Source organism: Pezoporus occidentalis, unplaced genomic scaffold, assembly GCF_034315485.1.
Source record: "Pezoporus occidentalis ecotype Australia unplaced genomic scaffold, CSIRO_AGI_Poc_V1 ctg145, whole genome shotgun sequence".
In the NCBI taxonomy this organism is placed as follows: domain Eukaryota; kingdom Metazoa; phylum Chordata; class Aves; order Psittaciformes; family Psittacidae; genus Pezoporus; species Pezoporus occidentalis.
This window is the reverse complement of record NW_026913263.1, coordinates 2168169-2181285: the sequence shown is the minus strand read 5'-3', so window position 1 is coordinate 2181285 and position 13117 is coordinate 2168169. Positions and strand designations below refer to the sequence as shown.

The 13117-nt window shown below is 47.2% G+C and overlaps 1 protein-coding gene across 3 annotated transcripts in view; it reads left to right on the top strand.

Annotated features, from left to right (window-relative positions):
- Nucleotides 1-13117, top strand: part of STAB1 (stabilin 1) — a 56944-nt gene that overhangs the window by 22399 nt on the left and 21428 nt on the right. For all 3 annotated transcript variants that reach the window (XM_062610287.1, XM_062610286.1, XM_062610285.1), the window contains 18 exons: nt 23-76; nt 855-935; nt 1220-1378; nt 2240-2302; nt 3594-3695; nt 5075-5161; nt 5523-5634; nt 6161-6344; nt 6582-6675; nt 7574-7732; nt 8602-8697; nt 9061-9156; nt 9735-9782; nt 10641-10771; nt 11153-11264; nt 11494-11571; nt 11920-12021; nt 12237-12344. In XM_062610287.1, the coding sequence (XP_062466271.1) occupies nt 23-76; nt 855-935; nt 1220-1378; nt 2240-2302; nt 3594-3695; nt 5075-5161; nt 5523-5634; nt 6161-6344; nt 6582-6675; nt 7574-7732; nt 8602-8697; nt 9061-9156; nt 9735-9782; nt 10641-10771; nt 11153-11264; nt 11494-11571; nt 11920-12021; nt 12237-12344 (1866 nt within the window). The remainder of the gene's footprint in view (nt 1-22; nt 77-854; nt 936-1219; nt 1379-2239; nt 2303-3593; nt 3696-5074; nt 5162-5522; nt 5635-6160; nt 6345-6581; nt 6676-7573; nt 7733-8601; nt 8698-9060; nt 9157-9734; nt 9783-10640; nt 10772-11152; nt 11265-11493; nt 11572-11919; nt 12022-12236; nt 12345-13117) is intronic.

The following is a 13117-nucleotide window of genomic DNA, read 5'->3' as shown; positions in this document are numbered from 1 at the left end:
TCATGTTCTTTTCTTTCCTTAGGGCATAAATAAGCTCCAGGAACTTGTGAAACATCACATCTACACTTCAGCAGCGGTAAAGCAGACAGCTCTAATTCTAGATAACTGGGATCCTATGGGCCAGCATGTTATCAGCTGTGTGATTTGGCATAGAGGTTGGCTTGGACTTGCCCTGAAGGAGCAGAGATGTGATTCAAGATCTGATGAGGCAAAATGATCACCATGAAAGTGGTTGCCAAAAGGCACAGCTTGTGCTCTCCATCATGAAACTCTCGAGTTTCCTGGAAGTGATGGTGCTCACTTCCCAAACCATTAAGTTTTTCAGTACAGTACCTACAGCTTACATTTTGTCTGTCTTTAGAAATAAGCTTATTTATTAAGTCAAGAGATGTTCTCTATTATGCTTCTGACTGAGCTTTCATTTTTTATTGAGTATGTCCTGGAATATCCCCTTATCAGTCTGCCCTTACTTGCAGGTGTATCAGTAAGTGACACTATTAGTGAGACATGATTCAGCTGTGCTGGACTGTTACTTTCACAAGGAATGAAAGCCAAGGCTGCTGCCACCAATTGTTTGTGGTATCAAGCAATTCACACAAAGTCCTGGGTTTCTCTCTGACCCATTGCTTGTGTTTAAGGTATTTAATGAAATGTAAATCACAGAATAGTTAGGGTTGGAAAGGACCTTAGGATCATCTAGTTCCAACCCCCCCGCCATGGGCAGGGGCACCTCACACTATTGAAGTCCCATTTAGAATGTTTTTTAAGCAGCAGAAATCATGGAAGGATCCATTAAGCTGTACTGAAATAAACCTGCTTTTTCATGCCACTGTCACCTTGTGGTTTTATTTCAGGTGACCATAGAGAAACTGATAATGATGCCGCACATTGTTACTATGGCCAACCAGATAATCACTATCAACATCAGTGCAGATGTAAGTATGAATCAAAACCTGTTTGGGGAAACCCTCCTGTGCTAGGAGAAAGTTTGGATGTGGTTCTGAACAATGCGTTTTCAGCCCACCTCTGCTTCTTCCTCTGCTTAAAAAACACTTCAATAAGGTCACTGAATTCTTACCCAACCTGTGACTCCACTAAAAGGCTTCACTGTTTGGTTATACTTGTTGATGTGTACCATCTGCATCCTGCACTGGCTTTATGTAGTTGATACAGTCTAAAGGGCTAAAATGAAGGTAAATTGTCTGTGTTTCTGTGTCAGGGAAGAATTCTGATGGATGAATCGGGGATCCCCATAAATATGCGAGACATTGTGGCATCAAATGGTATTATTCATACCTTGGATGGCATCTTTATCCCGCCTTCCATAATTCCCATTTTGCCTCACAGATGCAATGAAGAGCAACATAAAGTTGTGACGGTGAGTCAGCGTCTACTCTTCTCCTACTAGTGGTTGCTAGGTTGCTACAGACCCCTCACTTGCCTGAAGGGACAAAAGCAGGATGTGTAAATTGCATTTAGGAAATATGTTCTAAGAGGTTCCCTGATGTGAACTTAGGCAGTATCAGCACTGTTAGTGTTTCTCCTGCTAGCACTAGGTACCGCTTTCCTGGCCAGCATTCCCTCTAGGTTGTTGTTCTTTCCTTGACCCATCCTACCTTTGATTCAGAGTGTATTTACCTTTTTATAAGGCCTTATATGATCTTCCTCACAGCATAGTTGCTGACTCAGCTGACAATGCTTTGTTCCCATTGCTGTCAGCATTCGTGTCCTGTAGTTCGGACAGGAAGCAGTCATTCAATAGCAGTGCAATAAATGCTGTGTTTTGTATACCTTATTTTAGGTGCTTGCTCCCCAGTTTGATCATTGGTAGGTTACTGAAGAAAGAAGATAAGGCTCTGAGTAGGCAAGAGGTACCTGATTTGGAGGGATGCAGTTAATCCCTGGTAGCCAGAGGGTCCATGTAACTGGCTGATCTAGTGAGGCCTGCTGTGAGGATGCTCAAAGGGTCTCCCAGCATAGCTGTGTGTCTAGTGGCTGATAGACACACAGAGCAACCATCTTGCAACCAGGTGCAAGCATGTCCTTGAGGCAAAGGGGTAGTCTTATTTAAGTGATAAACTTCGCCCCTTTCAGAGTGCTGAAACTCCCTCCTACAGATGTTTCTGATACGTGTTATGATTTTTCTGTATATAATGGGAGCAGTAGCTCTGTAGCATTCTTGGCATGGGCAATGGGTTCCTTTGGGAAGATGAATTTTCCCTTCTTACTTTCTTAACAGGGCTCTTGTGTGGATTGTGAGGCCCTCAACAACAGCATTTGCCCACCTGGGAGCAGAGAAATGGTAAGTATTTTGGTGATTTTTTTCCTGCATGATGATATACAAATGTACTGATAGGCATTTTCTAACCCAAGCCTCTTTCAAATAGAGAGCAGGGAAGGCAAACAGTAGAGAGGCTTGTTGGAGAATTTGAACTCCCCACATATCCACAGCTCTCATCCCAGCTGTCACCCACCAAGTGCTCTCTGCTATTTCTCATTCCGAAGCCTGTCTGCTCAATCAATGGAGCGAGTGCTGCGACAGCCCGGGCTAAAGGAAACTGTAGACCTGCAGCTTTTAGTGCTTCTGTTCTGCCTCAGGCAGAGCTCTCCTGCTCACCTGCCAAGCCTGCCAGCTCCTCCAACCTGCTAGGACCCAGCCTCATCACGCTAGTGCCATCCCGTACTGCCACTGCCTAAATCACAGCCAGAGAACCACAGCAGCTTTCTGCACTGCAGAGGGGGAGAAGCCATTTGTGCTTGGTCTGTGCTCCCTGTTGGCTCCGGGGTGAGCAGAGCTCACTGAAGGAGGTGTAAGGAGGAGGAGGTTGTGTGCTGGTGTTTGAATTATCCCACGCTGAGCTTAGCAGAACAGCAAGTTCCAGGAAATCCCCATGTGAAGGAAGGCCAGAGAGGTGCTGACCACTGTTAACTGCTGGGTGTCTTCTGAGAGACCTGACTCTCAGGAGAACTTACTGATACGCTCGCAGTGTAAATACCTTAAGTAGAGCTCTGCAAAATCACTGCTCTTTCATATTCCTCTCTGATTGAGGCAGGTGAAGCCAGAATCATCGGGGGGCTAATTCTGCCTGTGACAGGTCACTAAGCATCGTTCCAAAGTTATTGCAGTCCTTACCCCCTTTGTCACTGTCTCACCTGCTTCCCTGTCACTCTCACCTCCCTCCTCTTTCCTCCCCTCTCTTACTCTCTCATTCTCCCTTACCTGCTACTCTGCTCCACACTCTTCCTCCCTCCTTCCTTTCCTTTCCCTTGTCTTTCCTCCCCTCTTTCTCGCCCTCTCTTTCTCACCCTGCCCTTTTCTCCCTCTTGTCTCCTCTCCCTCCCATCCTCTCTCCCTTATTATAGACACTACTATTAGAACAAAAGGGCAGCACCTTGGCTCAGACTCAGGAGCTGCTGGGAGCAAGAGGAAGTTGCCATGTGCCTTCTTCCATGATAGGCATGCCGTGATGGTGTCTTGTTCGCCTTGGCTGCTCTGTGAACTTCCTCAGCTCAGAGATAGGCATAGTTGCTCCCTGCAGCAAAAAGAGCAAAGAGGAAGGTTACAGTGCTGATGACTTGTTTTGTTTGTACAGGAACCAACGCTTTCCCCAAAGGAATGTGTCTACATCCATGATCCACAAGGCCTGAATGTCCTGAAGAAGGGGTGTGCCAGGTACTGCAATCAAACCGTCATGGTGAGTGTGATGGAAGGCCACATTCCCTTTGCAAGGAGCTCAGCTTTGCTATTCCTGTTCGTCAAGAAGAGCTCTGACTCCTTGGGCTGAGAGAGGGCTTCAGTATGAACTGGAGTCAAAGGCAGCCAAGTGGAATGCCACAGCTGATACTGCCAGTGCATTTTTCTCAATCCCTTTGGCAGCAGAGTGCAGGCCACAGTTTGCTTTTACTTGGAGTGGCTTCCCATACACTTGGCATCAACTGCTGCAGGGGTGGAAACACAGCCATCCACAGGGGTGCAAACACAGCCATCCACAGGGGTGGAAACACAGCCATCCACAGGGGTGGAAACACAGCCATCCACAGGGGTGCAAACACAGCCATCCACAGGGGTGGAAACAGCCATCCACAGGGGTGCAAACACAGCCATCCACAGGGGTGGAAACACAGCCATCCACGGGGGTGGAAACACAGCCATCCACGGGGGTGCAAACACAGCCATCCACAGGGGTGGAAACACAGCCATCCACAGGGGTGGAAACACAGCCATCCACAGGGGTGGAAACACAGCCATCCACAGGGGTGGAAGCCGTCTTCCATGGACTGATCCAGACTGCCCTGGAGCAGGGGCAAGCTCCACAACACCTGCAATACATTGATAACATTATTGTGTGGGGCGAAACGGGGAAGATGTTTTTGAGGAAGGGAGGAAAATAATCCAAATCCTGCTGAAGGCTGGGTTTGCCATAAAATGGAGCCCTAAACCACAACGCACGTTTTCACTGGTTTTAGCATTTCTCCCAAAGGAAGCTGAGCTCAGGGAAAGTGTTGTAAGCTGTGAAGTGATTGCATCCTGTTTATGAAACGTTGTCAGATGGTTTGGGAAGGTCTCTCCTAGCAAGTTTATGGACCTCGTGTTTGTCTGCAGCTCCTGAGCTCTCATAGTGCCAGCTATATGGAATGACTTGTGGGGATCTCATTATATACTGTCAGTTGTTTGTCTTGTGATTTTAATTCCATTGGCCAGTCATGGCAAGGCCTGCAATCCAAAACTGCTACATCACTACAAAGGAATGCAGCAAGGATAAAATAGGAGTGAGTGGGACAGTACCATTAGAGAAATAAAAGCTGGTAGAAAACATAGACCCTACTTGTTCAAGTCAGAGAAAGTGCAGAAAATAGTGATATATTCTGAGAAGAATCAGCTTTGAGCAGAGAGAGGGGTATTGTTGAAAAGTAATTGTAAATGCAGGAGCTTTTATACACAGAGATGCCAAATGAGATGGTCCATTTCAGCCCATGGCAGAGAGGATAGGGTTTCAGAATTATAAGGGTAGGATGACTCCAGGCAATCCTTGTGAAGTCACATCATACCTTACCAGTTCTGCTTTTGTTTCAGAAACCTGGATGCTGCAAAGGATTCTTTGGTCCAGACTGCATGCCATGCCCAGGGGGATTTTCCAGTCCATGCTATGGCCGGGGAAGTGTATGTATGAAAGATCCTGCTATGTTGCAATGAGCAGTTGAGACGGTGTGGTTGGAGGTTATAGCTGTAGATAAGTACAATTCAGCATCTGTGCGCCAGGGCTAAGCCCACAGTGGTAGCAGCAGCAGATCCAGGGAGAATAGCCCATGCCTAGTGGGTTTTCTATCTCAAACTCTAATATAAGTCATGTCTTGGTTGTTGGAGACAGCTCTGGCTATGTGGTGTTTTGCATTACTGCCACCATTCCTCAAAGTCCTGCATTTTACTGCAAGTATGAAAGTGCTTTTGGTATCAGCACCTTGGCTTTGCCTTGGTTTCCTGAGTTTCAATCACTTTTGTTTCCTTGTTGTTTTCCTTCCAGTGCAGTGATGGCATACAAGGGAATGGCAACTGTCAGTGCTTTGAAGGTTTCAAAGGAATAGCCTGCCACATCTGTTCAAACCCACACAAACATGGCGAGAACTGTGATGAAGGTTGGTAATGCTGATAAGAGAGACTAGAGGAAAATGTAAGGCAAGGGTATAGTGCAGGGTCGTGTATCCTGGATTCCCTTCTGGCAAGGCCAGCATCACAAAACGAGTGTTGGAAGTGTCATCATGGATGTCTCTTCAAAGAACAGTAGAGAAAACGTGGCTGATATGACAGTGGTGATGGGGGTCTTGGAAACATCAGCCAAATTTAGGTTTGGGATTTTGCTTTTAGATCTCTCCTGCTAAGAAAGAAAAGACAGTTGACAATGACCTTGAGTTTGATACCTTACATTTGATAGTGTCCTTACAGCCTGTAAAAAACACGGACCCACACAGAGCATCCCTAGCCAAGCTTTGAGTTATGATGGGTGTCTCTCAGCAGACATCTGTCTGTCAAGCACAAACAGGATGATTGTTTGTTGCAGTCACAAGAGGTTGTGAAGCGAAGTTGGATGTCCACAAAACGCAGCCACTGTGGTGGGTTCTGGAGTTCTTGTGGTTACTGACTTTACTTCCGTGTACTTGACAGATTGTGGCTGTGTCCATGGCGTCTGTGACAACAGGCCTGGCAGCGGTGGTGTGTGTCAGTCCTGGTCCTGTAAGGAAGGCTATACCGGGAAATTCTGTGACAAGACATCCAAGAACTGTGGCCCAAGTGGTCTGTCCCAGTACTGCCACCAGAACGCTGTCTGCAGCCTCAATGACACAGCAAGGTCAGTCTTTCGGGCATGCACGGTCGGGTGTGATTTTCATTGTGCAGGTACGCAGCAGCTGGGAGGCTGCCAGCTCTCTAATTGTGTATGTGTGTCTGCTTACCTGTTTGAGTAATGCAGCCAACCTGCTAGGAGTCAAAGGCAGGTTTTTGCGTTCTTGAGAGGCTCAAACTGCCTTTTTGCTGGCTTTTAGAAGGGCTGCTCTATCTGTGTCCCTTTTGTGCTTCTACTTTCAAGGTGCATCTGCATGGATGGCTATGAAGGTGATGGGTTTTCCTGCCAGCCCATTGACTTGTGCAGCCAGCCGGAAAAAGGAGGCTGTTCACAGAACGTAAGTGGGGTTGGACTATCAGAGCATGGAGCAGCAGCTCCTATCAATCAGAGCAGGGATCCAGGACTCCAGGGACTGTTAAGAGATTTTCTGTGCTAACTTTCCCTGTCTGCAAGATGAGGTGGAACGAAAGATACCTGGACACAGCCGTCATAAGGATGTCAGTCATTTAGATTGGTGCCAAAATGCAACACTCAGTGGGAGTTTGACTGGTTTGCACCAGATATGTTGGCAGGTACAGAGATTGGCTGTACAGATAATTTGTGGTTTGTACTTACCCTCCCTTCAAGCTCTTCAAATGTGGGTTATTTTTGTTGTTGCTCTGTTCAGGCTGTAACTTAACTGTGAACTCCAAGTTATGTTTCTAGTACCCATCAACACTACATTATTATCCTTAGTAAAAATCCTGGTGCTTTATGATGGTAATGACTGCCAAGTGGTCAGATGTCTCAGTGAGAGGAACACGCTTCCATGTGGAAGGAAATAGGGTGGCCCTGGGTTCAAATTAGGTCTTTCCAGGGAGGTATCTCCCCTCCATCATGGATTTCATCCTGCATGTACAGACAGGCGATTGTGCTCCTCCTCTTTAGGGAGCATCTATGTAATCTATGTAATGGAAGAGCTGTAGAGGAGGGTAAGGAATGCCCTGGATGTTCTGAGCCGCCCTAGGCACAAGCGTGTACCTCTGTGAAAACACAGAATGTTTCCAGAGTGACTTTATTATGAAATTGTCTATGACTTTTTTTGGAGAAGATGCTTCCACCTCCCAGCACTGGACTCAGAGTTGGTCATTGGGAAATCCTCCACAATCTGATGGAGGTTTATTTGTTGCTGTATTTGCACGGCGCCGTCTTCCTTCTTGCTGAGCGTAACCCTTTTTCTCTCTCTTCTCCTGGAGGCCCTGTGCACCAGTACAGGCCCTGGCACTGCCACCTGCCAGTGCAACACGGGCTGGACTGGGGACGGGAAGGCCTGTGTGGCTATAAACAACTGCGTGCTGGAGAGCAGAGGCAACTGCCACATCAACGCTGACTGCGTCTATATCGGCCCTGGCCAGGTATGAGCAACGCTGAGCAGTCTGATGGGGGACTTAACATGTCCTAAGCTGCTCTGAGATGGCCTTAGGTTACCAGAGGTGTAAATTGGGCTGTGTCTGCTGCCAGAGCCACTGGCTGCAGCTAAAACCATACGGTGTGCTTGCGTGTGGTGAGATGCACTGATGTGTTTGAGGCTGCTGCTCTACTCTGAAACTTCTATGCAGCAAAGGGAGGAGACTATGGTCCATAGTATGGCTTGGTGTAAGGCACCAGTTGCTGTGTCCCTGTTATTCCCAGATCACAGCGTTGTCTCTAGGTGATGCTAAAAGATACTGAAAAGCATCTGAACACTGTTCAGATAGTCCATGGAGGGAGCTGGTCCAGGAACTGGGCGTCTTGAGATAGGAGAGGTGGCTTCTCAGGGTGCTGCTTCTCAAAGTGCTTCTCCTCACTGAGCAAAGGGAGCATTGGACAATGTGCTGAGAAAAAGGGGCCAAACCTTCAGCAGATTTTAGTGAAGTGATATGTGCAAGTGGTCTCCTAGCTGTCTTGAAAGTTGGGAGCGTGGGGATTAGCCCCTCTTTCTGCCATTCAAAAACCTGTGTCGTTTTATGAAAGGCTGGAAATAAAGATGGAAACCATTATCCTTAAGTCACCCTGCAACAACCAAGCAGTGCAAGGGATCAATGCATTTGAGTAACCAGGCAGCGTGTGCTGCGATAGAGAATGATGCTATGCTAAGGAAGTACCTCTGCATTTCCAGGTCTGTAGGGACCAGGAAGAAAACTTTGGAAAATAAATTAGGACTAGGTTTTGGTACCTTAGTCCTTTTTTGGGTAGCAAATGAGGGTTCTCTGATATGTCTCTAAAAGGGAAATGTCTCTTACAGAGCAAGTGTGTCTGCAAGAGAGGTTATGCTGGCGATGGCTACAACTGCGATGCAATCAACCCATGCCTCATGGACAATGGTGGCTGCCATGACTTGGTGAGTAGCTGAAGAGCTGTCGCAGGCTGGCATGAGAGTGGAGGTTCCTGTGCTCCCTGACGGAGTTTTTGCAGCCATGGCACTAGAGAGTTGCAGGATTTGATGTTATGTCCTCTTACTGTCAAGCTGAGGCTTTATAAAGATGGATCCTCTAAGTTTTGTGAGCTCACACAACCAAAGCTATCACCTAGGCTTAGCTGCATGAGGTATAAATTCAGTGCCATCATGAAGGCAACAAGAGAAAGGTGCTTATTTGTGCTTCTCTAGCCAATGCCATGGCAGGTCAGACTTCAGCTCCTAGATAGGTGTAACACTGCATGATAGGTGTTTGCTCTCTAACTTTCCCTTTCCTTGTGTTTGCAGGCGACGTGTGTACCCCTTGGAGGAGGAGAGAGATCCTGCGCTTGCCCTGAGGGCTATGTTGGGGATGGTATGGCATGCTATGGAGACATTCTAAAAGTGAGTAAAAAGCAAATGTCCGAGGTCTCCTTGAGGTCGGAGAGAAATGGCTCTGCTCTCGCTTTCCTTTTCTCTGTTACCTGAGGTGACTCCTTCTTCCAGCATTAGCCTGGCAGCACAAGTGTGTCCCAGGGCCACGGGGACAGAACTGATGGCAAGGCCATTTATTGCCAGTGAAATCGTTGTCAGTAATCTCTAAATTGCTTCACCCTGGTCTGTCCTGTGCATTCCTTGTCATTCGGAAGTCAGGTCAGAACTGCTATGCCCATTTTCCGTCATTAGAAATAGCAAAGGTCATTGAGGATTCAATCCCTGTCCCTGGTAAACACAAGCAGCTGCAGATGAGTTGAAAAGTTTGTTGGTTTGGGAATATGGTTTTTTACTGGCTGAAGTTTGGCTTTCGGGGTGCCTGTCCCACCCCACGATACATTGTGCAGGTAATGGTTGTGAGGTGAGAGGGGAAGTCATTACTGCCCGATCTAGTATTGCAGAGGGCTCCTTTCCCCCGCCCTGGGTCTCCCAGACCCACAGCCGCAGCGCTCAGCAGGGGTAACCTTTGTGTTGTTTCTATTTGAAAGGAGCTGGCCCGGAATTCCCACTTTGCAGGCTTTTACGACTGGGTTAAGGTAAGGACAGCCATGGGATGCTCGCAGGGGTAAGTTCTGCAGAAGTGAAGTCGCTATGAGCACTGCTGTTAGAGGAAGAGAAGCTCCATTTATTCTCTTCATTAGAGAGTACCCAAACAACAGCAAAGGACAAATCATTACAGAACAGGCATGTAGAAAAGCTCTGGAGGTTATGAGAGAGTGTGGATTCTTAGTGTTTTGGGGGCTGTTTTTCTAGCACAGGAGGAATCTGGGGCTGTGTTACACTTAATTTTCAAGGCTGTATCATCTGTAACTCCTGGCCCTCGTAAAATATCACAGAAGGGAAAGAAAGAGGGGTAGCATTATAATAGCTATTTTTCAGAAGAACATGCTTTGAGAAGTTAGACTCCGTGTTAGCTCCTTTCTTGTTCCAGCTTCCCTGCCTCTGGCGTGGCAATAGCAGAGGCACTCTGCAGACGGCAGCAAGTCTGTGGAAGCATGCTATGATGTGCAGTATCTAATTGAGCTTTAGTTTACCTGCCCTGCTGCATACATTGCTTTTGCTAGGAACAACCTTGTTCCTTCCCCCAAAACTGATGTTGAGGGTTCAGAAAGGAATGGGTTTGAAGATTAATCGAAGTACAAAAAGGGCTTAAAGCAGGAGGTTTTCCCTTGGCAAACAGATGTCAGCTGTTATAGCTGAGCCATATGTGGCAGTCACTGACTGCCAGCAGTGCTTACCTGCCATGCCCAGGAGAGCCTGCTGCGCTGCTGAGCATATGCTGTCCTTCTGCACATCCCTTTCATGCAAGAGCAGGATGACTGTTGGTTATGTTTTGTGGCTTGGATGCGGCAGTGGCATGTCTTATTTGTTCATTTTTGTGCTTTGGACAACAGAAATCTCTCTTCAGCATCCCAGCAGGAGCCAATGTCACAGTCCTGGTGCCATCGGAGGCAGCTATCAAAAACTTGAGCAAGACTGAGCAAGAATTCTGGTTGACCCCCTCCATGCTGCCATTTTTAGTCAGGTACGAGGACACTCCTGCCTTTGCTTTACTGTGCCAAACAAAGCCATGAACGGGATTTCTGCTTCTGTAAGACCAATAGAGGGTTACCTTGACATAACTATGGAAGCAGGATTAAATATCTAGCAGGCAAAGAATTTAGGAGACATTAAAATGTATCAGACCACAGGCAATGGGAAGTGGGTTTGTTTTTCATTTATTTGCAGAGATCTTCCCTGTCATGTAGCTGCAGATGTCATCAGAACATGTAATTCCTTCCATCATTCCCTCTACATGCTTAACTACTTCATGCGAGAGACATGAAAATTGGGCAGTGTAGTCTTATCTCCCTGTTATTACTAATAGTGTCCTAAGCTTTTCTTTACCTGCCTTTTTTCCCTTCAGATCCCACTTTCTTGAAGGTGTCTTCACTGATGAAAAGCTCAAGATGTATGACAGGCTGGAATTACCTACCCTCAACCCACAGACCAGATGGCAGATAAACACCAGGAGCGGTGTAAGGGCTTCTCTTACAGAACACGCATATACCAGTATTGAATTGAGCTGTTTAAGAGCTGCTGTGTCCAGTGGAGAACCTGGATGGGACACTGATGCCCTGAATCACAGACATCTTCCAAAAACTGTGCCCAGATCAATCATGTGCAACCTTGAGTGAACAATATTCTTGTTTTGTACTCGCTTGGCAATTTCTAATCCTTTTGCTTCTCTCTCTGATACTTTTGCAGGTGCTAACAGTCGAGAATGCAAGTATAGTCATCAGTGACATCCCCGCCAGCAACGGCATTATTCATGTCCTCAGTAAGGTATGGTGGTGCCTGTGATACTGGGAGATGCTGCAGTTGTAGCAGCAGGTTTGTATTGCAGCATCTGTGTCAGGGCCAAGGAGGAACACGTCTGGACACTTAGGAAGAAATAACAGGGGCAAAAATGTATTTGGTTATCGCAGGGTCCTGGCGGATGGTTCCTGTGCAGCAGTTTAATGTTTAAAATACTTGTCTCCAGGACAAGCAGGAGGGGAGCTCCTTTTCTCTTGGCTCTTGTGTAAAATGAGGTCTTTGCTAATGGCCTTTCTTGCAAGCAGGGCGGGAGTCTAGCGTGATTTCCCCAGAGCCCCTTGCCCAGCCTCGCTTGTGAACTCACTTTTGCCACAGGTTTTGTTGCCACCTTCAGGAGATGTCCCACCGAGCCCTCCAGGTCTGCAGGAGCAGCTCGAGGCAGTTGCCTCATTCAGCACATTCAAGGAGTTGCTCCAGGTAAGCAGCAGAGGTGAGCACTGTTGTCGTTGTCAGAGTGGTCTCTTGAGCAAATACCCACCTTACCTTGTACTGGGGGACCCACATTTGGACTGCCTGGGGAGAAAAGGGAGACCACCCATTTCCTACTGTTCATGAAGGACCTTGTAGGAAAGCTCTTGGTTTTTAGTGAGTACAAGTGTAATTGCTAATGTTACTGTCTGAATGTTTTTTAGGAATACCAGCTCATTGGAAAACTCGAATCCTCTGAAAAATACACAGTTTTTGTTCCTGGAAATAATTCCATTGAGGAGTACTGCCATGCTGCCAATGTGACACATTTGGTAAGCTCACTGCTTGCTTATAGTCTGAATATGTCTTGCACTAAGTGCAGGGACGTGTGCGCTGTCAGATCATAAACGTGAGTTCAGTGGATTTGAACATCGAGAGGAGAAGCATAACTGATGCAGGTCGAAGGAGGTGATCCTGCCCCTCTACTCTGCTCTTGTGAGACCTCACCTGGAGCATTGTGTGCAGTTCTGGTGTCCTCAACATAAAAAGGACATGGAACTGTTGGAACAAGTCCAGAGGAGGCCACGAGGATGATCAGGGACTGGAGCACCTCCTGTATGAAGACAGGCTGAGAAAGTTGGGGCTGTTCAGCCTGGAGAAGAGAAGGCTGCGTGGAGACCTCATAGCAGCCTTCCAGTATCTGAAGGGGGCCTACAGGGATGCTGGAGAGGGACTCTTCATCAGGGACTACAGTGACAGGAAGAGGGGTAACGGGTTCAAACTTCAACAGGGGAAGTTTAGATTGGATCTAAGGAGGAAATTCTTTCCTGTGAGGGTGGTGAGGCACTGGAATGGGTTGCCCAGGGAGGTTGTGAATGCTCCGTCCCTGGTGGTGCTCAAGACCAGTCTGGACGAGGCCTTGGGTGATATGATTTAGCATAAGGTGTCCCTGCCCATGGCAGGGGGGTTGGAACTGGATGATCTTAAGGTCCTTTCCAACCCTAATTATTCTATAAAAAAAGGATTTAGGGCTTTTCTTTTTCTATTCTATTCTATTCTATTCTATTCTATAAGCTGGGAGAAACATGGCAGAAAGGAATGAGGG